Here is a 24,546-nt window from a genome sequence, read left to right on the forward strand (position 1 = left end):
GCCACTGCTGAAATTTCCAAATTTGTTTGCATATTGAATGCAGCACTTTCACAGCATCATCATTTAGGATTTGAAATAGCTCAACTGGAATCCCATCACCTCCACTAGCTTTGTTTGTTGTGATGCTTCCTAAGGCCTACTTGACTTCACATTCCAGGATGTCTGGCTCTAGGTGAGTGATCACCCATGGTGATTATCTAGGTCATGAAGATCTCTTTTGTATAGTTCTTCTGTATATTCTTGCCACCTCTTTTTAATATCTTCTGCTTCTGTTAGGTCCGTCCCATTTCTGTCCTTTATCGAACCATCTTTGCATGAAAAGTTCCCTTGGGATCTCTAATTTTCTTGGAGAGATCTCTAGTCTTTCCCATTCTGTTGTTTTCCTCTATTTCTTTGCACTGATCATTGAGGAAGGCTTTCTTATCTCTCTTTGCTATTTTTTGGAACTGTGCATTCAAATGGATATATCTTTCCTTTGCTCCTTTGCTTTTCACTTCTCTTCTTCTCATAGCTGTTTGTAAGGCCTCCTCAGACAACCATTTTGCCTTTCTGCATTTCTTTTTCTTGGGGATGGTCTTGATCACTGCCTCTTGAACAATGTCATGAACCTCTATCCGTAGTTCTTCAGGCACTCTATCTATCAGATCTAATCCCCTGAATCTATTTCTCACTTCCACTGTATAATCGTAAGGGATTTAATTCAGGTCATACTTTAATGATCTAGTGGTTTTCCCTACTTTCTTCAATTTAAGTTTGAATTTGGCAATAAGGAGTTCATGATCTGAGCCACAGTCAGTTCCCGGTCTTGCTTTTGCTGACTGTATAGAGCTTCTCCATCTCTGGCTGCAAAGAATATAATCAATCTGATCGGTGTTGACCATCTGGGGATGTCCATGTGTAGAGTCTTCCCTTGTGTTTTTGGAAGAGGGTGTTTGCTATGACCAGTGAGTGCGTTCTCTTGGCAAACTTTATGAGCCTTTGCCCTGCTTCATTTTGTGTTCCAAGGCCAAATTTGCCTGTTACTCCAGGTGTTTCTTGACTTCCTACTTTTGCATTCCAGTCTCCTATAATGAAAAGGATAGCTTTTGGGGTATTAGTTCTAAAAGGTTTTAAGAATGACATGAGAATTCCAAAGCACATCTTTATAGTACATCTCTCCAAACATAAATACAAATACAAAATTATTGCTGTTAAAGGTTTACAGACAGACAACTTTTTGCTTACTTCCTTATTTGCAGATTTACAAATATGGTTCTGAGTTTCTTGAGGAGAACCTCACTAACGAAATAGTAGCCCATTCTTAATTCAAGATCTTTGAAAATCGATGATCTAAGTTTTACAGAATCCTATGTTTTTATTTTTACTATCTGGACCAAATAATCCTGCCTAGGCTGAGCAGTTTTCAGTTTTGTCTTGAATTTTTACTTGAATTAAGAAATTCGTGTATGTGATTTTTAAGATGCAACAGGCAGAGCAGGGTATGTCTTTCTGCCACCTCTACCCCTCAGCTCCTTCCACTCCCGGGAGATAACCACTATTACCAGTTCCTTATATTTCCTTCCTGTTGCTATTATCTTCCAGAGTTAAAATAGCTTTCTGAGTTTTTCTAATTGTATGTAGGAAAAAAAAAAAATCAACCAACACTGCCAAATGCAAAGCTGGTTGGTAGTAAGTGAAATCTCATCCACATTTCAGTAAGACATCTCTGTACACAAGCATATGTGTCCCTACATAGTGCTACACAAACACACTCTTCTGTAGGCTGATTGTGTAAGTGCACATGCACACTTAATGACAGGTTGCAGGCATCCTTTAGGGTAAATAAATAGTCATTTCTAATGAACAGATAATATTCCACTATTTAGGTACCATAATGAATTTTAAACAACTTCTTTACTGATGAGCATTTAGGTTGTTCTTAAATTTTTTTTGCACAATAATTCTTGTGAATTTGTGGTTATTTTTTTAGAATAAATTTCTGGAATTAGAATTATCTTACATATCAAACAATATGCTTTATTTTCAATGTGATATATATTACCTGTTTTCTCCCGGAAAAATGGTACTACTTTATATTTCTACCAGGCTATGCTTATGCTTAGAACCCACACTCACAAACCTCAGATCCCATGAATGAAAACATCCATATTTGATAAAAAGAGAGGAAACCTTATTTACTTCAAATCACAACCTCATGATCAATGGAGGAAAACTGTCTAAGAAAAGTATTATTCATTCAAACAATGCTTACAGAATTTACCACCAAGATAATATATAAGGAATACAAAGATGATGATGACGATAGCTCTTAACTGTGTGCCAGGAACCATCATCACCTCTTTTTTCATTTAAACTCTTACAGTAACCCTATAAGGAAGGGACTATTATTCTCAAGCAGAGCTAGCTGTTACATATTTACTATTCACCAGGCACGAAGCTAACCACTGTCTCTATATTATCTCATTTAATTTTGCTGACTCCTCGAATCTATACTCTATAAGGTAAATGTTAATATCTCCATTTTACAAGTGAGAATTTTTTCTCAGATGCTCAAAAAGATTAAGTAAATTATCCAAGATTTACATACAGTTGAGGTGGAAGTTTATAACCTTGTAGAAATAAAAAATGTCCATAAACAAATCAATATGTACCAAAGTACAAAATCACTACTGTCAAACATCTTCTTACCACAGGTTCTTCAGAGTTGCATGTTTTCACCATGTTTTGAAGAACATCAATCAGCTGGCATAACAGCACTCCATTATCAAGTTCTTCCAATAGCCTTTCAGCCTTAACTTCAATACCTAAGAACATATTTCAAAGCTAAGATTCTTCCAGAAATGGTAAATTCAAACAATATGGCCAAAATTTAATTAAAAGCAATCAGATTATAGCTGAAACACTAGACAAACACTAGATCAGACCCCAAGTATTCACTCCTAGATATTACAGTTAAAACAGCAGATAATGTAAAATTAAGTGAAAGTCAAATGAAGCAAAAATATCTGTGGTATAGAAGCATAGAAAAAATAAAATGACATCTACTTTATTTCATTTTAAAACACCAAAGTGTTTTATATTTCAATATTCACTATTCAGTTTTGATTCACTGCACATTACAGCTGCATGCACAAGAAAGATTCTCTATAAGATGGACTTTGTTGCAATTTTAAAATGAAAGAGCAACGTAACAAGTATTCAGGAAATACCAGCTTTTCACCTCTAAAATCTTCTTTTTGGAAGCATTATTACATAATAAACTTCAAAAAAATTATCCAAATCTTCAAACTGATATGAGATCTTTAGAGTGAGTGTTTACGGTGTTTTTAATTATCTTGAAAGACCATAGATGAGATGTATGTATATCTTTTCATGAAAACTTTGGAAGGCTACACAAAATTCTGTTATTTAAAAGAGATTTCCCCCACCCGCTGATCCCGGGGCGAAAGTTCACAGCACTCACACCCCCTGAGTAAAGAAATAAGATGCCATGTATTCCCCATCCTAACACTTCCTCCTAGGTTTCATATGCCTGTGCCCCTCAGAGCTTCAGAAACAGAAGTGAAGTGAAGGTTGCTCAGTTGTGTCCAACTCTTTGCAACCCCATGGATGGTACAGTCCATGGAATTCTCCAGGCCAGAATACTGCAGTGGGTAGCCGTTCCCTTCTTCAGGAGATCTTCCCAACCCAGGGATCAAACTCAGGTCTCCCACATTGCAGCTGGATTCTTTACCAGCTGAGCCACCAGGGAAACAGAAATCATTTTAATTACAGCATATATTCCACCCAGAATCTCACGCTTTACACAAGTTTAAGGGGGGGGGGGGAATCAATCAAATATAGACTCCCAAATTAGACCGACATACTTAAATTTTTTTTTTAATATTAACAATGAAAACATTGATTATTCACAGCTTTTACTATTTGACCACTATTTGACCTCTACCATTAAGCCTCAAACTTGTTTACTATTCAAGCCCTGGGGGTCAAAGTGAACCAGAATATCTTCTGCAAGATAGAATGTAAGTTTGGTGAAAATAAGGACATCAAATATTTCCTTCACTAGAGGATCCCCAATTTCTGGAACAATGACTCCTTGACAAAGAGTAAGATTCTCAATAAACATTTTCTGGGTAAGAGAGTACAATTCTGAGTGTCTTTGCCAGCCTTACCTAATAAACCAGACAACCAGATGGACAGGTCTTCTTGCATGGGCAACAGGGTGGCCTCATGCCTCACGGCTATCCACTCATCATACTGACAAACATCAGCCAAACCTGGCCCATGTCTGGGGGTCAGAGGACTCCGAGGACTCAGAGGCAGGTCTTCTCCAAACCACACCTAGAGAAAACGTCAACCAACGGGCGCAACTTGTTAAAAGTCAGGATTCCAGTGTTTATTTAAACAGTGCATCGTAGACCATATTTAACACACACACGTTCAGAGCTGCAGTGGCTCCCAGAGAGCTAACACACCAGAAGCAAACGACTGGTCTAGATTCTTGCCTTACTTCCCATATTCAATCCTGTGACAAGTACAAGTGAACCTCTAACTAAAGGATTCTACTGTCAAATCAAGGGGATAAAAGTCAACACATAATTATCTTTCTTTCACTTGTTAGCTCAGTAAGTTTAACAAGTTACTTGACCAGAGTCTCAGCATCTTGGTTGTAAAATGAGTTAATAATACATCTTTGTAGAATGTAGAAGACCTAAGTTTGATCCCTGGGTTGGGAAGATCCCCTGGAGAAGGGAAGGGCTACCCACTCCAGTAGTCTTGCCTGGAGAATTCTTTGGACAAAGGAAGCTGGCAGGCTACAGTTCATGGGGTCGTAAAGAACTGGACATGACTGAGTGACTAACACACTTGTAGAATGTAGCACTGGGCCTAACAATATTTGTTGAATAATGGACAAATAAATGAATGAATGCACAGATGGCATTTTATAAACTTTAAATCCTAACAACAGTGTTATCTAAAAAACCTATATAATCTGGTCCATCACCTACTATTGCAAGGCCCACAAGCAAAAAAATGATTTTCACATTTTAAAATGGTAGTTATATAAGCACCTACATAATAGCTTCAGTTTTGCCTACCAACTCACAAAGTCAAAAATATTTACTAACTGGTCAACCCCTGGTTTAAAATAAAAACTGACATAAACATGCTATCAAACCAACACTTGCAAATTTTGAAATACAATTAGATGCACTTTTAATATAGAATTATTGAGAGAAAAAAGACTGTGCTAAATTTCAACTGAGGAAAGGGTATCAGAGCCCAAGTGGTGAAGGGGTTCTCACAGGAGGAGAGAAACAGAGGAGCAGAGTTTGAGTGAGGTGACAGGCATCTACCACACAGGGGTACAGCCCCAGGCACAGTGTCAGACCCGAGGCAAGGTAAGGAGGGTGTCCACTGGGGACAACGGGGGAACGTCCAGTGAGGGCGGCAGAACCCAACTGAGCTGAGAAGGACATCAACTTAGGGAGAGCTGCCAGTAACAGTGGGAGACATGAGGATTTAACAAGTTGGAGCCAGGTTTCTTCCTGCCAAAGAAGAGAGGTGTAACTATGGACTGAGAGAAAGTTAGAATGAACTCTATGGTATAGGAATGGAGTATTTTTACCAGAAAGCAAAGAAGTACTTAAAGAATGATAGAGACATGCAAAAGGACCCAGAAGTCAACTTAAAGGGATTTCTGCTGGCTAAATTAACAATTTGAGCATCAAAATAATGATGTAAGGGAATTATAACCCACTGAATAAAATGGACAACTCTGAGTTCATGCAGATACAAATAAATGAATAAATGGGAATTCTGATGAGGGATGAGATTTTCATACAGTTTCAAAGTACTTCCACAGAAATACTTATTACAAAGAAAGAAAGAGTAATTTCACAGTTGAGAAACTTATCAGACAGCAACTTAACTGAGTGGCACAAGTGAATATGATCAATAATGGGACAAATCAAAATCATATGCCACTTAATGGGATGTAGTGAGATGAAACAGCATCCCTCTGATATTCCTGCCAAGATGCATAACCTCAATCTAATCATGAGAATATCAGGTAAATCTAAATTGAGGGACATTCCACAAAACAATTGGTTTATAATATTCAAAAGTGTCAAGGTCATTAAAGAAAGCAAAGACTGAGATACTGCTCTGGACTGATAGAGAATAAGGGACACGACAACTAAACGCAACATGTGGTTCTGAACTGGACACTGTTGGGGCAACTGGCAATATTTGACAGTGGTCTGAGTATCAGGCGGCAGTACTGCACCGACATCAATATCCTGACTGATGGCTTATGGTGGTTTCAGAGCAGCAAGTCCTTGCACGTGAGCAGTACACGACTGAAGTCTGGAAGTAAGGGGGCACCAGATCTGCAACCTGTTTTCAAATGGTTCAGCAAACAAATACTTCTGTTCTACACTTAACAATTAGTTGTAGGTTTGTGATTGCTTTTAAGTGAAAAATTTTTTAAGTTTTCTTAAAAAGAGGCATAAATATAGTTAATATCAAGTGAATCTAATTCTTTCTTGATTTTTAAAAGCAGATAATTTCCTCCCTAAAATATATTAAACTCACTGAAGTTTATTTGAGGCAAGTCTTAACTATCAAATTAAAAGCCATATCAACACCATTGTTAGTCCAGACAAACTTGGAGGAAAATAAAGAGCCCCATCGGGATGGGGGACACATGTAAATCCATGGCTGATTCATGTCAATGTATGGCAAAAACCACTACAATATTGTAAAGTAATTAGCTTCCAACTAATAAAAATAAATGGAAAAAATAAAAAATAAAAAAAACATTAAAAAATTTAAAAAAATTAAAAAAATAAAAATAAAAAGACATGCATACAATGCAAAAAAAAAAAAAAAGAAAATAAAGAGCACATTCCAATCTCCTGTGGTAAGAAATAAACACATTTTTTAAAAATCCCAAAGCAAAGAAAGACAAGGAATATATACCACCAGAGGCAAGCAGGAGTAGCAAAACTTAAAAGTACCCAAAGACAAAGAGAAACAAAATTATTTGAGTGGCAGTGGTTCAGGAACTGAGGATAGAGACTGGAGAATGAAGTCTTAAATACATGAGGATCCTATAAAGTTTTAGGAAAAAGATTTTGTTTATTTCCCCAAATTCTCTTAGAATTATTTCAAAGGGAGTATAGCAGCAATTTAATATCTAAATCTTCCCTTCATAAGCACATCTTGTTTCTGTTTATAATCTCAGGACTCAGTATAAGACCTAGCACATGATATGCAACCAAAAATATTAGCTGAAAAATTGAGGAATAGATACTAGCAAACGACTTTTTGCACCATCAAAATCAAGATGCATCTTACAATCAATGGTATTTTATAGTCAATACAATGTTATTTGTCGTTTAACTGAGCTGACAAAAGTCAGAGAAGATGTGAATGTTTGTCAAGGAAAAATGTGTATTAGCTAGGAAGGTGGTCTCAAAACAATTGTGTGCGAAAATGGAGAAGTTAAAACTAACAATTCTAAATTTCTTGCCATATTAGGGAGAAAAGTACTTGGATATTCCTATTATTGCAAACAGAAAACTATAAAAACCTGGGATGATAAAAGGGAATGAATTTGAGTTAGTTGAGTCAGTCAGTGAGGTGGGTAAACCTAGAGCCTCTTACACAGACGAAGTAAGTCAGAGAAAAACAAGTATCATATATCAATGCATATACATGGAATCTAGGAAAAACAGACAGTACTGATGAACCTAGTAGAGAACGGACTTGCGGACACAGCCAGGGGAGGTGAGGGTGGGACGAGCTGAGAAAGTAGCATGGACATATATGTAGGCCGTCATGTGTGAAACAGATGGTGGGAAGTTGCTACATAACACAGGGAGGCCAGCCTCTGCTCTGTGATGACCTAGGGGGTTGGACTGGTGGGGAGGGGAGGGAGACTGCAGAGGGCATATATATAATTATGAGTGATTCACACTGTTGTATAGCAAAAACCAACACAACATTGTAAAGCAATTAGCACATTAATGTTGTTAAAAGTTAGATGTTAATAACAAAGTCTGTATGTATAAAGATTGTTCTCAATCATGCTGAAAACTGTCATATTGCAAACATTCCTAACAATAGGCAGTCTACAGAAGAACTTGAATCAGTACACAACTTACTGATTTAACCTAACTGACATTTAGGCAAAAATTTAGGCCTATGTACAAACAGTCCTTTCCTCAGAGAGAGAGAGTTCATAGTTTTTGTCAGGTTTTCAAAAGGGACTAGGACCCAAAAGTGATTAGGAGCTATAGTTCACTGATTTTTAGACTGTAAGTTTATTTACTAATCAGAACCATGGACATAATAAGGGGCAAGGAAGACCTTCATGAATTAAGTGAATAAGAAACAAATTGAAAATAGCTGTCTACTGGGTGCCTCCTCTCTGCAAGGCATTTAGGAATAACAAAGTCTAATTAGCAAAGAGGTGAAAATCCTAGGAAGTTCTCACATTTACCAGGGAAAGAAGCAAAAACTTCCATGAGGGACGTCAAAAGTACTCTTGAAAAAGAATCACTAGAGGTGGATCTGTGTAATCTAGATGAGAGAAAGGTTCATGAAACTATAAGAAAACTCTGTGAAAAAAAAAAATTTCATCAAGAAAGTATTAATGGCCAGTAGGATGGAAATGAGAAAAATATGCTCAAGGTGCAATGATAAAAAGCACTCAATAAAGAAGAAAACATAATCAACATGAAATTGACGACACACAAAGACCTGGATAAAAAGAGATAGATGTACATACTCAGATAAAAATGGTTTTTAGAAATAACAAGTTCTGAGCATACTCAACGTGGATTAGAGAGGACCCAAATAGGTAAAATAAGACCTTCTGGGAGACTGCCATGAACTGCCAAGTCCAAGAGTGAAGTGTAAGTTGCTCATTCGTGTCTGACTCTGTGACCCCATGGACTGTACATTCCATGGAATTGTCCAGGCCAGAATACTGGAGTGGGTAGCCCTTCCCTTCTCCAGGGGATCTTCCCAACCCAAGAATCTCCCGCATTGCAGACAGATTCTTTACCAGCTGAGCAACAAGGGAAGCCCAGAAGGAAAACACGATGAGAGTGTTTCCTAGCAAAGCTGCACAGCTCAGAAGCAGAGAAAGAGCGTCGCAGCCAGAGCTGCTCTTAACCATGTGATAAATTATCTTCTCTAGGCTGTCACCCACTGTTATCTTGATGTCTTCTTTCTTAATAAAAAAGAAAAAGACTCTCATGACACAGGTATAATCTCCAGTTTTACACCTGGGTAATTTTGTTGTACCAGTGATACAACCAAACTTCCTAAGTGCCCACTATGTAACACATTCCAGGGCACATCTTGCTCATGTTATCTCACTGACTCCTCACAACTACCTAAAAAATAAGTGCTATTATCCTCACCCTAGAGGCAAGGAAGCGGGAACTCAGAGAGGTAAAATAACTTGCCAGGACCTCACAGAGTGGCAGAACTAATATCAGACATGAAATCTGATTGACTCTCCAATTCTCACTTTCCAAGGCAAACTTTATTATCAGTTGCTTGCATCTTTCTAAGTAGACCTTCCAGGCAGTTTTTAAGTTAAAATTCAGTCATGTTCTATGTATATCAAAAGAAAGAAAACTTTAAAGGATATAAGAATAAGTACTAACTCTGGTGTTGGAGAAGACTCTTGCGAGTCCCTTGGACTGCAAGGAGATCCAACCAGTCCATCCTAAAGGAGATCAGTCCTGGGTGTTCATTAGAAGGACTGATGCTGAAGCTGAAACTCCAATACTTTGGCCACCTCATGTGAAGAGTTGACTCATTGGAAAAGACCCTGATGCTGGGAGGGATTGGGGGCAGGAGGAGAAGAGGACGACAGAGGATGAGATGGCTGGATGGCATCACCAACTCGATGGACATGAGTTTGAGTAAACTCCGGGAGTTGGTGATGGACAGGGAGGCCTGGCGTGCTGCGATTCATGATGTCGCAAAGAGTCGGACACGACTGAGCGACTGAACTGAACTGAACTAACTCTGGAAAGCATTCAAATTCAAATGTAAGATTATTCTGGTTTGTCTCATTATTTCCATCTTGCTTCTCCTCACCAAAAAACTAACCAAAAAAGTCCACACTTTAAATTTTAAGTTTTAATACCATGTTATTTACAGGCATTAAAGGACACATGTACAATTATCTAAAATTAAAATTTTTCACTTGTTTTCATTGAAAGCTCTTTTAACTACAAATACATCCCAAATTCTAATGAGAAGAAAATCACAAAATATTCTAATTCTTTTCCTGGGGCAAAATAATTAAGATGAACTCACCAATCCTAAGGTATTTTTGATTCTTACAGATATGCAGTATAAATGAATGCTTAAAGTCTTTTTAGAACTAGAAAGTAAAAATAGAGTATTTCTGTTATTAAATTTGATGCTTAAAAAATTAGTACAATAATAAAAATTTGTGATAACTCTCCTAACTATTGTAATCTTGTTACATTGATCTCATTAATTTAAATACATATTTCCCCAAGAAAACCACTTACTTGAATTGCAGGCAGCATGGTCATCTATCCTGAAATGACACTGCTGTTCTGAAAATAAAACAAAACATTAATATTCACACAATGGTAGCTTTTCCATTCCCCCAAACCCTCAACTTATAAGGAATCTGCTTTATTCTATTTGATGGAAAACCTAATACTTGTTCTTCTATTTGGAGTTATTTGACGATAGGAGAATTCAATCATACTCCTAGCTTCTTCATAAAAGTACTCCTCATTTGAAAGAGGAAAATCTGAAACACTTTAATATGTTGTTTCTGGTACTAATATCAAAGAAACTCTTGAAGCATTTGACTAGCAAAATAAAATTAACAATAAAACTTAGTTTTATATGAAAAATGCCCCAGAATTTCTCCCTGTGAAGACATTGTAAGTATAATGTAATACAAACATCACAACAGCTGATACTGAAAGTATCTTTCATCTGATCTTTACAGAAAGATCATATAAGTTCATCTAAACTTCGCATAAATTCACAAGCTAAACCATAAGCCTCTTCTACCAGATAATAAGGTAAAAAGGAAAAAATATCAATTTTAACTATGAAACAATACTCAATTCCTTTCTATGATAATTTTTCATAAGTTATTTTCTCCACAAGGTGTTAAAGTCAAAAACCCAAAAGGAACAGGAATTCAAACTCTAAAGTACTATTCTTGAAACCTACAAGAAAAAAAATACAACTTTAATTAAGTTAGATTGATACAATTCTTTAATATATTTTCAGAGGAAAAAAAAAGAGTTTGAAAACATTCAGAATAATATAGACTATATAAAACCTAGAATTTTTAGATTGCTGAGAGCAGCGTAATACACTGGTCTATTTTTTAATTGTAAACCGCCATTAAAACATTCTAAGAAAAAACAGAAAATGGCTTATAAGGCTATAATGCTATCCATTTCCCAGGAAAAGTGACTTTCTTCCCTAAGTCATACCAAACATACCTCAGGCACGGTAACCACTACACATTCCACTTTCCTCTCAGGAATACTTCTGGTACCAAAGCTGAAATGGAGCTAAACCTAACTGAAAAGTCTGCTGTTACATATCACATTGGCTTTGTAAGAAGGCAAAGAACACCAGAATGTTCTTGATATCATTTTTCCTTCTCTCTACCCTAGCAAAAGGCCAAAGTACAATTGAGCATTACTAATGAGCTTGTTATGCTTCCCACGAGCTAATTCAGTGGGGGATACATTCTCCTTTAGCATAAATAATCCTTTGTCCCTAACAAAGATCCACAGTAAGAGGCTTCCGAGACCATTTTTTAAAAATGCAGCAGAGAAGCTGCTCCCATTAAAATAAGGAGTCCCACATAATCAGACAAGAGCTTGAACAGTTGGAACTGCCAACCCCAAACAAAAGAAGGCTTAAATTATAAGGCGTGTGCAAATCAAGAACAGTGACACAGTCACAAAGAAGCTATCACAAGAATGTTTAGCAGTTGCACTTTTTATGGAAAATTCAGCAAAATTAGTTTTATGAAAGAAATGAAGAATTTGTGCACAATCTTCAGTCACTGAACTTTAGCAGAGTCTATTTAAATATAATATATATACACATACATACATATATTTTCCACATCATTCTTATCTCATAGAACTACTTTAAGGATGACAAAAGGATAACCATCTTGATTACCTTTTAAAAGTAGTTACTTAATAAATGTTACTCAGATAAGTTATAACATATCTTCATATGTGGAAAACTATCATGTACACAAATATATGCTCTTACTGGAAAACTTTTATTAGTTGATGAGACTCTATCAGTAATTCATCAATTAACTCCAGAGTATTCCCTGTGTTTCAGATGCTAAGAGCCAGTGATCGATATTTTCGAGCCATTCAATATTCTCTTCATAAGCCATTTTTGTCTCAAGCATATAATCCCAAAAGCAGCTTCTTGTCTACTGTTAGCCCAGTACCTAACCTGCATTGCAACTGCAATTCTTGCTTCTTACTCAGCTTATTACCTACTTTCCTCTTATCTATCTTTCCCTAAAAGTCTCAGTGTCTGCAATTTTTTTTCCACATAAACTAATTACACTGAATCAGCAACTCTTATTTTGGAGCTGCATCTTAATTAGCAACTTACTGGCCTTTTTGGTTTCTGGGTTTTTTTGTCTGTCTTTTTGGAGAAGACTACTTTAATTCTGTGCCATCTTGAGGAAGTCTTTTCCCTTATATCTGGAGGAGGGGGGGCGGGGGGTGGTGGCGGTCGGAAGCTCTCATGTGACCAAGGCCAGACTATTTGCTAATGGGAACCTTCAACAAGACAAACCACAAGTGACGAATACCAGGCTCAATTTTTTAAATCTGGAGAAAATGTTGGAAGCACATAATCAGCTCATCTACCTGAAACTTGAACAGAACTTGGGCCTAGTCCACTTCGCCCAAGGCGTTGCTAAAGAGTTGGACATGACTTACTGACTGAAGAACAACACTCAGAAATAGTTTCAGCCGTGAGATCCTTAGGATTATTTATGGTAAGGCTCTTTATATCAATTTGACTTCAGATCATGATGGGAATAAAAAAAAAAAAGCCAGCCTGTGGAGCAGCTCCTTTTTTCCACAGCTGTAGGCTCTGAAACTGAGTACATATATTCCTCACTCACATTATATTAATAAAATACGGTGGGGAGAGCACAAGTGGCATGGCTCTGTCCTGGAACAAATCAGGGGCCGATTTGTAAAATAATGGCCAAAAAGCAAAGAAATAAAGTAAGATTCCTCAGAAAAATAACATTAACTGCCACTGCGACACAGCGGTAGCACCCCGCTGACAGATGAGTGCCAAGACACATAAGCTGCCGGGACACGATAAGTGCCCAGGCTGGCACAGCGGTCACTGCTGAGGAGGGAAGGAAGGGGAGCTCAGGATGCACAGAGGCACCTGTGCCAACAGGATTCTCATTCAGGAGAAGCGGTGAGAACACAAGTGTTCTCACATTACTCTGTGCTCCCTTCTGGGTGTCAAACACATCATTTTTAATGCTTCATTTAGAGAAATAGTTGAAAAAGATATCCTGATCTGTTCAGGGGAATAAAAAAAAAAACTTATTTTCTCAGTTTTAAAATTCTGAGTTAAATATTTCTTAGCTGCCTAGAAGAGAAAATAGTAATGCTGTATTCATACCATCCCCTTCATGGATCACAGCCTTGCCATGGTGAAGGGGCTTGCGTAACTCAACGAAACTATGAGCCATGCTGTGCAAGACGGGTCATAGTGCAGAGTTCTGACAAATCGTGGTACTCTGAAGGAGGAAATGGAAACCACTTCAGTATTCTTGCCGTGAGAACCTCACAAACAGTATAAAAAGACAAAAAGATACGACACCAGAAGATGAGGCCTCCAGGTTGGAAGGTGTCCAATATACTACTGGGGAAGACCAGGGGGCAATTACTAATAGCTCTAGAAAGAATGAAGTGGTTGGGCCAAAGTGGAAACAATGTGGAAACAGTTTATATGCATTATATGCTCAGTGGCTATGCCTGGTGGTGAAAGTAAAGTCTGACATTGTAAAGAAAAATACGGCGCAGGAACGTGGACAGTCAGGTCCATGAACCAAGGTAAACTGGATGTGGTCAAATATGAGATGGCAAGACTAAACATTTACATCTCAGAAATCGGTGAACTAACATAGACAGGAATGGGCAAATTTAACTCAGATGACCATTATATCTACTATTGTGGGCAAGAATCCCTTAGAAGAAATGGAGTAGCCTTCATAGTCAATGAAAGAGTCCAAAATGCAGTACTTGGGTGCAACCTCAAAAATAACAGAATGATCTCAGTTCATTTTCAAGGCAAACCATTCAACATCATAGTAATCCAAGTCTACACTTCAACCACTGATGCTGAAGAAGCTAAAGTTGATTGGTTCTATGAAGACTATAAAACCTTCTAGAAATAACACCAAAAAAAAGATGCCCTTTTCATCATAGAGGATTGGAATGCAAAAGTAGGAAATCAAGAGGTACACAGAATAACAGGCAAATTTTGGTTTTCTAGAGTACAGAATGAAGCAAGACAAAGGCTAACAGTTTTGCCAAGAGAACACACTGGTCATAGCAAACAGCCTCTTCCAACAACACAAGAGAAGACTCTACACATGGACATCACCAGATGGTCAACACTACCAAAATCAGATTGATTTTATTTTTTGCAGCTGAGGATGGAGAAGTTCTATACAGTCAGCCAAAAAAAAAAAAAAAAGACCTGGAGTGGACTGTGGCTCAGAACATGAGCTTCTTATTGCAAAATTCAGGCTTAAACTGAACAAAGTAGGGAAAACCACTAGATCATTCAGGTATGACTTAAATTAAATCCCTAATGATTACACAGGGAAAGTGATAAATAGATTCAAGGGATTAGATCTGGTAGACAGAGTGCCTGAAGACCTATGGATAGGGGTTCATTACATTGTACAGAAAGCGGTGACCAAAACCATCCCCAAGAAAAAGAAATGCAAGGAGGCAAAGTGGTTGTCTGAGGAGGCTTTATAAATAGCTGAGGAAAGAAGAGAAACTAAAGGCAAGGGGAAAAGGGAAAGATAAAATCCAGCTGAAGGCAAATTTCTAGAGAACAGCAAGGAAACATTTAAAAAAAAAAAAAAAAAGCCTACATAAATCAACAATGAAAAGAAATAGAGGAAAGGGCAGAAACAGTAAGGATCTAACAGAAGCAGAAGAGATTAAGAAGAGGTGGCAAGAATACACAGAAGAACTATACAAAAAAGATCTTAATGCCCAAATAACCACGATGGTGTGGTCACTCACCTAGAGCCAGACATCCTGGAATGTGAAGTCAAGTGGGCCTTAGGAAGCATTACTATGAACAAAGTTAGTGGAGGTGACAATCCAGCTGAGCTATTTCAAATCCTACAAGATAATGCTGTTAAAGAGCTATATTCAATATGCCAGCAAAATTTTGAAAACAGCAGTGGCCATAGGATTGGAAAAGGTCAGTTTTCATTCCAATCCCAAAGAAGGACAATGCCAAAGAATGTTCCAACTATAATTGTGCTCATTTCACATGCTAGCAAGGTTACGCTCAAAATCCCTCAAGCTAGAGGCTTCAGCACTATATGAACTGAGAACTTGGGTTCCAAAGGCAGAGGAACCAGAGATCAAATTGCCAACACTTTTCTGAATCATGGGAAAAGCAAAAGAATTCCAGAAAAACATCTATTTCTGCTTCATTAACTACACTAAAGCCTTTGACTGTGCACGACAAGAGATGGGAGTACCAGACTACCTTACCTGTCTCCTGAGAAACCTGTGTGTGGGTCAAGAAGCAACAGTTAGAATTGGACATGGAACAACTGACTAGCTCAAAATTGGGATAGGAGTACAACAAGGCTGTATATTGTCACCCTGCTTATTTAATCTATATGCAGAGTACATCATGTGAAATGCCAGCCTGGATAAACCACAAGCTGGAATCAAGATTGCTGGGTGGAATATCAACAACCTCAGATACACAGATGATACTTCTCTAACAGCAGAAAGTGAGGAGGAACTAAAGAACCTCTTGATGAGCGTAAAGGAGGAGAGTGAAAAAGCTGACCTCAAACAACACTAAAAAAAATAAGGTCATGGCATCTGGTTGCATTGCTTCATGGCAAATAGGGGGAAAAATGGAAACAGTGACAGATTTTATTTTCTTGGGCTCCAAAATCACTGTAGATGGAGACTGCAGCCATGAAATTAAAAGACACTTGCTCCTTGGAAGGAAAACTATGACAAACCTAGACAGCATATTAAAAAACAGAGACATCACTTTGCCGATAAAGGTCCATATAGTCAAAGTTACACAGTTTTTCCAGTAGTCATGTATGGATGTGAGAGCTGGACCAAGAAGAAGACTGAACGCCGAAGAATTGATGATTTCTAATTGTGGCAATGGAGAAGATTTTGAGCGTCCCTTGGACTGCAAAATCAAACCTGTCAATCCTAAAGGAAATTAACCCTGAATATTCATTGGAAGGACTAATGCTGAAGCTGAAGCTCCAATACTTTGACCACCTGATGCGAAGAGTGAACACATTGGAAAAGACCCTGATCCTGTGGAAGACTGAAGGCAAAAGGAGAAGGGATCCTTTTGGAGAAGGCAGAGGATGAGATGGTTAGATAGCACCACTAACTCAATGAACATGAATCTAAGCAAACTCCAAGACAGCAGAGGACAGCGGAGCCTTGCGTTCTGCAGTCCACGGGGTCGCACTGAGTTAGACGGGACTTGGCGACTGAACAACAAATCCATATAAAACAGATTTCATGTTTTTTAATGTATAAAACAAGTCACCATAAAGGCACCACTGGGATAGTAGAAAGTAGCAGACCTATCTGGTTTGCATTTCAGATGATCTTGGTATAGTTAGTTAGCTTCCCTGGGGCTCAGACAGTAAAGCATCTGCCTGCAATGCGGGAGACCTGGGTTCAATCCCTGGGTTGGGAAGATCCCCTGGAGAAGGAAACGGTAACCCACTCCAGTACTCCTGCCTGGAAAGTCCCATGGACAGAGGAGCCTAGTAGGCTACCATCCGTGGGGTCACAAAGAGTCGGACACGACTGAGTGACTTCACTTTCTTTTTCACTTTGGGATAGTTAACTTCTCTGAATCCATGTTCTCATTTGTAAATGGGATACCACCACCTCCTTTGTCATGTAAAGGATACCACCACCTCCCTGCCTCATGTAAAGATTAAATGAGGTGATACAAATAAAGTAGCTGACACATACCTAGCACTTAACAAGTGAGTTGTTGTGATGATACCATGATGAAACATAATTATAGTGCACTTAATATAATTCATCAAATTAAAAAGAGATAACAAAACTAATACTGAGAAATCATTAAATGTAATTTGGAAAGCTTCTTTTTTCTAACATAAAAAATTTGCAACATACTGTAATATGGTTATAAATGAATGACTCTTTGTGACCCCATGGACTATATAGTCTATGGAATTCTCCAGGCCAGAATACTGGAGTGGGTAGCCTTTCCCTTCTCCGGGGGATTGTCCCAACCCAGGGATCGAACCCAGGTCTCCCTCATTACAAGCAGATTCTTTACCAGCTAAGCCACAAGGGAAGCCCATAAATGAACATTAAAAACTGTAAAATACCAACCACCTAATTGGAGTATACTCCAAAGCGGGTTTGTGACATACAAGTCCATTGCTAGAAGTCTTCCAGCACGTCACACAGAGGCTCTTTGCTGCACTCAAGCTGTCTCCTCAGCATCCTCTCTGCCAGTCCTGCTCAGTTCTGTGGCTCTATCACTGTTCATCCAAGCAGTGTCCATTCCTTCATTCATCCGACAAGTATTTCCTCACAGCCTTTATTAAACTAGGCACCCCAGGCAAGAGACGCATGATGAGCATGGCAGACGTGATGCTCTCAAGGAGCCACTACATTCGTTTGTGTACATTAGTGAATCCACAGAGAATATACACTGTTAAATCATGGTAACTGCTTTGGAGGAAAGACCAGAGAGAGAACAAGAGGGGCCTACTTTAAAGACTTAGACTGAGTGATATACGAATGGTTTTGCCATAGGAAAAACATGAACTTGAAGAATGGTGGGAATCAGCCAGGAAGAGAGAAGAGGAAGGGTTCTATGCATAGAGAATACTTTTTACAAAGACTCTGAACAGAGAGCATTTGGTGCATTCTGAGGACCGGAAGAAGCCAGTATGACTGCCGCGTGGAGCGTGTGTGCCTTAGGATAGGGCTGCAAAGTTAGGCAGTAGCCCCACCGCACAAAGCCAAGTTGAGGAAATTAGATTTTATTCTAAGTACAGTAGGAAGCCATGGAAGAGTTTCAACCAAAGGAAAGACAATGCAATTCACGGTTTTAACAGATCTCCTGCGGCAGGGCGGGAGACATGGGAGCAAAATAGTGAGGGGTTTAACAGAGAAAAGGGGGAAGGAAACAGAGGGACAGGTGGGTAGAGAGGTGGGAAAGAATCAGAGGCTACAGTGAGAGGCGGAGCAGCAGAGAGGAGTGGAAACAGGGAGAGCAAAGGAAAGTGAGCACGTGGGAGACGAGACGGGGAGCAGCCTGGAAGGGGAAGAGGAGCGGCCACGGCAGCAGTTCAGCAACAAGTGACGGTGACCGAGCAGGGATGCTGACACTGTCTCAACCAGAGACAAGTGGGTGCGTCTGACGCCTATTTTGGAGTAAAGAATCAAGACTTGATAATGGTTAGAGATGGCGGGTGAAGGCGAAGGATGTCAGGGCAGACTGAACTGTCAGGAACTACTCCAGGTTTTCTGGTTTAAGCCGCTAAGCAAATAGATGATGGCAGTGTTTAGCGAAATGAGGATGATGGGCATCTGAACAGACTGAAGCAGGGAAGCCAGCAGAGATGGCAAAGGCGCTGTGTTTTGGTCACGTTTAATTTGAGAAGCCTTTAAAGACATTCAAGCCAAAATGTCATTTTGGCAATTGGAAATCTAGACCTAAGAAGAAAGTTTGGGAGGAGACAGAAATTGTCAGCAATCCTTGGGAGATAAAGCCGCTAGAAAGAATGAGACCTTCCTGGAAAAAGAAATGGAGAAAGCAGTGATTAGGGTCTAGAACAAGTCCTGAGAAAATCCAATATTTAGACAGGAGAGAAAGAGTTAACAAGAAGGACAGCGTCCTCATCTAGATTATTCCAGGTTTACAACTCTTCTGATTTACCTTCTCCCAGGAGCCCTTCCTGATTGGCCTAAATTAATTCTGCTTATATCTGTAGCTCTTGAATTCACCTAGCATTTCTCCCAATTCCTTATTTATACAGTGCTTTATACTATTTCTTCATTATTTCTGTACGTTGCTTGACCAAGTTGTGACCCTATGGACTGAATTCTGTCCATGGAATTCTGCAGGCAAGAACTGGAGTTGGTAGCCACTTCCTTCTCCAGGGGATCTCCCAGAGCCCTGGGGATTGAACCTGGGTCTCCTGCACTGTAGGCAGATTTTCTGCCATGTGAGCCACCAGGGAAGCAAGTCTGTTACAAGATTGCTATTGGGAGTAGTGTGAGAGAGGTGTTTAAGCTGAAAGTCCAGGGAAACACTTGCAGTAGAAGATGGATGTGTGAACATCTCTAGGAAAAATCAGATAGGTAAAATGTGGTACAGTCTTGGAAGCTGACACATAGCAAACAAATATCTAACAGGAAACTTTGGGGGGTATTATTTATTATTTTTCATTTTTATTATGGGACCTGAATTGATAAATAATCTTGCCTCTCATCACACATGTCCAAGGTGAAATATGTGAAGTAGTTACTAGTCAACGTACCAGCAGGTAAAGTGAGCTACCTGATATAAAATCACTGGGGGGGAAAAAAAAAAAAAAGACTAAACCTGGTGTACATTTAGCAGAGGATCCAAATGAACAAGGCAGAAGAGCTGTGCCAACAGGCAAGGACTCCAGGGTCAATACACTTCTCAGGAATTCATACAGCTGTCCTACTGGGTAAGTACATTTTTATTACATCTTTTAAATAAACTCCATTTGCAGTAGACAGGATAATGAACCCCAAAGATGTCTATGTAATAACCCCCAAACCTGTGAATATACTGTTTTCATGACAGTATATTTCATGACAGCAAAATGGACCCTGCTGATTGAGTAAATCAAGGGCCTAAGAAAATGGGAGGTTATCCGGTGAGCCCATTGTAATAACAAAAATTCTTATCAGTGGGAGGCAGAAAGGTCAGAGCCAGAGAAGGGGATGTGAGAAGAGAGGTGGAGAGAGATGGTCGCACTGCTGGCTTCAACAGGAAGGAGCCAAGAAATGTTTAAAGAAAAACAACAACTTAAAATCAGTTTGCCTTTATATATGATATGATAGATATATGTATAGATATATATTATATATAGATATGTAAGTATATATTATGTATAGATATATATATGATAGATATATATTATATATGACAGACTAAAAGAATCGATATAAAACATGAAAGTGAAAAATGAAGTCGCTCAGTCGTGTCTGACCCTTTGCAATCCCATGGACTGTAACCTGCCAGACCCCTCCATCCATGGGATTCTCCAGGCAAGAATACTGGAGTGGGTTGCCATCTCCTTCTCCGGGAGATCTTCCCGACCCAGGGATCAAACCCAGGTTTCCCACACTGCAGGCAGACTCTTTACCATCTGAGTCACCAGGGAATCCCTAATGGAAAACATACACATTCAATGGAAAACATACATATATACACTAACATAAAGAAATGTAAAAACAACATTAAATGTCTATGAACAGGAAACCTCTAAAATAACATACAGGACATTCACAGAGTGGACTCATTCGGCACCTGAAAGAATAAACACTGTGTGTATTGCTGTGAAAAGATGCCCATCGTACATCACACATCCGAAGGCGACCCGCAGGACAGCATTTAATTACGTGACTCTGGCCACAGTGTTTTCTAAACTGTGTGAGGGTGAGAGAAAAAAATTCCTGAACAAAGTCAAATAGTTTTTTCAACAGCCAATTTTATTTTGGCAATCAAAAACATTAACAAGTCATCCATCAAAGGAAAACAAAAGTCACAATGTTTAGTAAATTCTATGTAAAGTGAGCCCTTCACCATAGCTTATACTTTCTTACAGAAAAGTTTGTTTTTGTGACAGGAGGCAGAAATCTTTACCAGTCAGCACCTCGGCAATATCTAACATATGACTGATGGTCATAATATTGTAAAAGACCCTTTCAGCAGTAAACATGAAATTGCATTTGTGTATCTGCTATATTTCATTACATTCTAGCTCTTTGAAAATTGGAAATTCATTGATGAGATACATAGCAACTTTCTGTTAAAACCCCTATTTTGTAACAATGTAATAATATGAGAAAACTTTCTGCCTCTTTAGGAGAAACACTGAAGAGATAACAATTATAATTATTGCCTGCATCTTGTAAACATTACTTCTGAGGCATTTCTCTATGGTAGTTACATTTCAATTAAAATAGGGAAATTCAAAGTGAGACAATTGACTAGACAGACTCAAGTTTCCTATTCTCTCAAATACTATGTACACTGCAAGTTTCATTAAGGATTTAAAAATAACAAAGTAGAGGGAGAAACCAATAATAGGAAGAAAGGAAAACACACACACACACAGAAACATATACAGCCAGTGTAGTGTAAGAAAGTAAAATATAACAGTATGCATTAACCTTAACCCCTTACCTTTCCTCACAACAGTCAGCTTGAAAAACAATTACTGAAATAACTGAACTTTCACTATTTCAATTAAATTGAAATTGACAGGAAAAAAAAAAAAGACTGCTGCTTAGTAAAAAGTACAGTAAATACACAAAAACTGAATGGGAAAATTTAAATTAGGAAACATTACCTTTGAACTAACCAATTCTCTAAACGTCATTGGACTCATTTAGTTTTTTAGTAATAGCAGTATACTGTTGACATTATTCCTTTATCACACACTTTGATTCACCATCACAAATTACTTACCACTATTTTTTAATGAAATAGTCAAAATGAACCGAAACCCATGGGAAAATGAACCTGGGCCATACAAACAACTGTGCAAAGAAGCTTAATTCTGGATATATAAATGCAAGAGTAGTGTGATTAAAAAAAGAGGCTGGACATTGGAGTGAGACAGTCTAGCCTGAATTCTGGGTGAACCTCAGTAGCTTAATTTCTTTGTCTGAGCTTAAGTTTCCTCATCTATGACGCTGCAGGATTACTAACAGGCTTAACAATATATAAGTAAAGCATCTAGAACAGGACCTGGTACATGCTAGGTAATAATGCGTTTGAGAAACAGTTCTTGCCGTTGTTGTTCAGTCCCTCAGTCATGTCCATCTCTTTGCGACCCCATGGACTGCAGCCAGCCAGGCTTCCCCATCCTTCACTGCCTCCCTAAGTTTGCGCAAACTCATGTCCATTGAGTCAGTGATGCCATCCAACCATCTCATACTGATAAACAGTAATAAGTACTTTACATGTACAAACTTAATCAATGAATGATAAATACTAATACCACTACCTCTGGTACTGTCTTCACCTTTTGCTCCTCTCTGCCCAGCAGCACAGAAATAATGCTAGTTATGTGTCAGGCAATGTACTAAACTAGTTACATGGATTATTTCATTTGACCTTCACAACCATCAAAGCAATAAGGTAGCAACTATTTATTATTAATCTTTGTTTACACAGTAGGAAATATAGACTTAGAAAGATTAAATAACTTGCCTAAGGTCACACACATAGTAAAGTGTGACTTCAGTGCCCCCACACTTAGAAACACATAAAAAGAAACATTACTTATAATTCATTAATGTGGAAATAGCGGACACACCTACCACGCAAAGTCCGTTGGTTTTTAATGAGGTTTTGAAAGAGATGAGTCAGACAGACACGTATAAGGATCTACACCAGACGACTACTACCAGTTTTCACTTCTTCATTCAAACCCATTCCAATCTCCTCCTAAAGGGAATCTGAGGTGGCGAGAAGGCCAGTTCCTAATTATTTAAGTGCCAACTGAGGAGATCAAACAGCAGTTCACAACATGCTTATCTTCTGAGAGAGTAAGGTATTAACACTCTTCACACAAACGAAGCTAAACTGACCGAGACTGGGCCGGGAAAGAAACATCTTTTCACTTAATAAGGAGTGACCAGCTTCTCTAACAGACGTTCCACGAAGCACTCTAAATCAGTAAGACTCAATCCTGCGGTTCGAAGAGATTAGTTAGGAACCAGGAGCGACTGAATGGCAAGCACAGGCTCCAAAATTTTCTTTCGACTTCCAAGGCAATCTACAAACCTCCCCGCAACGCAGCCCTTCAAAGCGAAACGTGCGGGTAGGAAAAGCAGCGCTCACAGCCTTGAGGTACGTCCCCTCTTTCCGTTCATCTCGGCGACATGAGCCTTGCGTGGACTGGAGGGAACAGAGAACAAACTTTTCCCTCTGCCAGATGGCAAAATAACTATCTGCAATTTCTCTTCCAAGGTCAGTGACTACATCAGTTCTTCCCAGGGGTGACACCGAGGAATCAGGTGACCCTATGTGAGCTAGGCGCTTGGAAACAAAGGTGCCTCTGAAGAGGCTAAATTTCAGACTCTGACCTCTTCCTGGATTCTAAAGCGGAGCGGCAGCGAGTGATTACCTCATCCCCCGCCTAGCACACCTGCCGCCCCAGCACACCTGTGGCCCCTGCACCAAACCTGGGTGGGCAGGAGAAGGCAGGGACTTGCTTCATCTTGACGGCCCCAGGGACCAATCAGCGCCCGCGACCCCCGCAGCGGACCAATCGCACATCAACTTGAATCCCGCAGCTCTGAGCCCATACTGAACCAACCCTTCGGGTGGGCTGAGCGCGGGGCCTCTTCCAGTGCCAGCTGAGGCGCCGCATCCCCAAGAAGGCGAGTAAGAGTTCGCGAGGAAAAGAGAACGGCAAACAAAGAAGTACTCACCCGCACAGGCGCAGGAGGGTCACTTCTCCCTGCTGGGCAACATCGCGCTCAATCTGTGCCGGGCCGGCACGCCCCTGCCCAACCGCCGCCGCGGCTGCCTCGGGCTCAGGGTTCGCCGCGGCCCGTTTCGAAGGAACCAATCGGCGCGGCCTGTTTCGGAGGAGGCGGGGAGGGGGCGTGGCTTGAGGCCCCGCCCCGCCTCCTGGCCTCTAGGAGCACGAGACCTGCGTGCGTCTGGATCAAGGGACTGGTCTTCCTCCGCCTGGGGTCACACAAGCCTGGCGGCCAAGTCGCTCTTCTCACAGAAAGTGGCTTGGTCACAGGGCACGTCCTTTCGTCTGGCCCCTCAGCGACAACAATAAACCCTATTTGTCCAGATTAGCAGGAGGTGAATCAGTCTCTTCTCGAAGCGTCCTGGAGTGTTGCTCAGAGTTGCCCTGAGTTTTATCCTGATCTGTTAAGAGCGCCTCCCAATCCTAAATCCAACCGAGATTTCACT

General features: G+C 39.5%; 1 protein-coding gene across 6 annotated transcripts in view; it reads right to left on the minus strand.

The window, feature by feature from the left end:
• The window catches only part of GAS2L3 (growth arrest specific 2 like 3), a 35,591-nt gene extending 11,385 nt beyond the window's left edge, over positions 1–24,206 (minus strand). Inside the window, exons 1-4 of one of the 6 annotated variants that reach the window (XM_043881993.1) lie at positions 24,048–24,183; positions 10,569–10,616; positions 4,173–4,341; positions 2,689–2,804 (exon numbers count right to left, since the gene is read on the minus strand). In XM_043881993.1, the coding sequence (XP_043737928.1) occupies positions 2,689–2,804; positions 4,173–4,341; positions 10,569–10,592 (309 nt within the window). In that variant the 5' untranslated portion in view covers positions 10,593–10,616; positions 24,048–24,183. Of the gene's footprint in view, positions 1–2,688; positions 2,805–4,172; positions 4,342–10,568; positions 10,617–11,531; positions 11,766–22,931; positions 23,993–24,047 lie in introns of those variants that run through there. The other 5 variants (XM_043881994.1, XM_043881996.1, XM_043881995.1 and 2 more) reach the window with 5 other exon arrangements.
• Between the last annotated feature and the right edge of the window lie 340 nt (positions 24,207–24,546).

This window comes from Cervus elaphus, chromosome 22 (genome assembly GCF_910594005.1).
Source record: "Cervus elaphus chromosome 22, mCerEla1.1, whole genome shotgun sequence".
Classification (NCBI taxonomy): domain Eukaryota; kingdom Metazoa; phylum Chordata; class Mammalia; order Artiodactyla; family Cervidae; genus Cervus; species Cervus elaphus.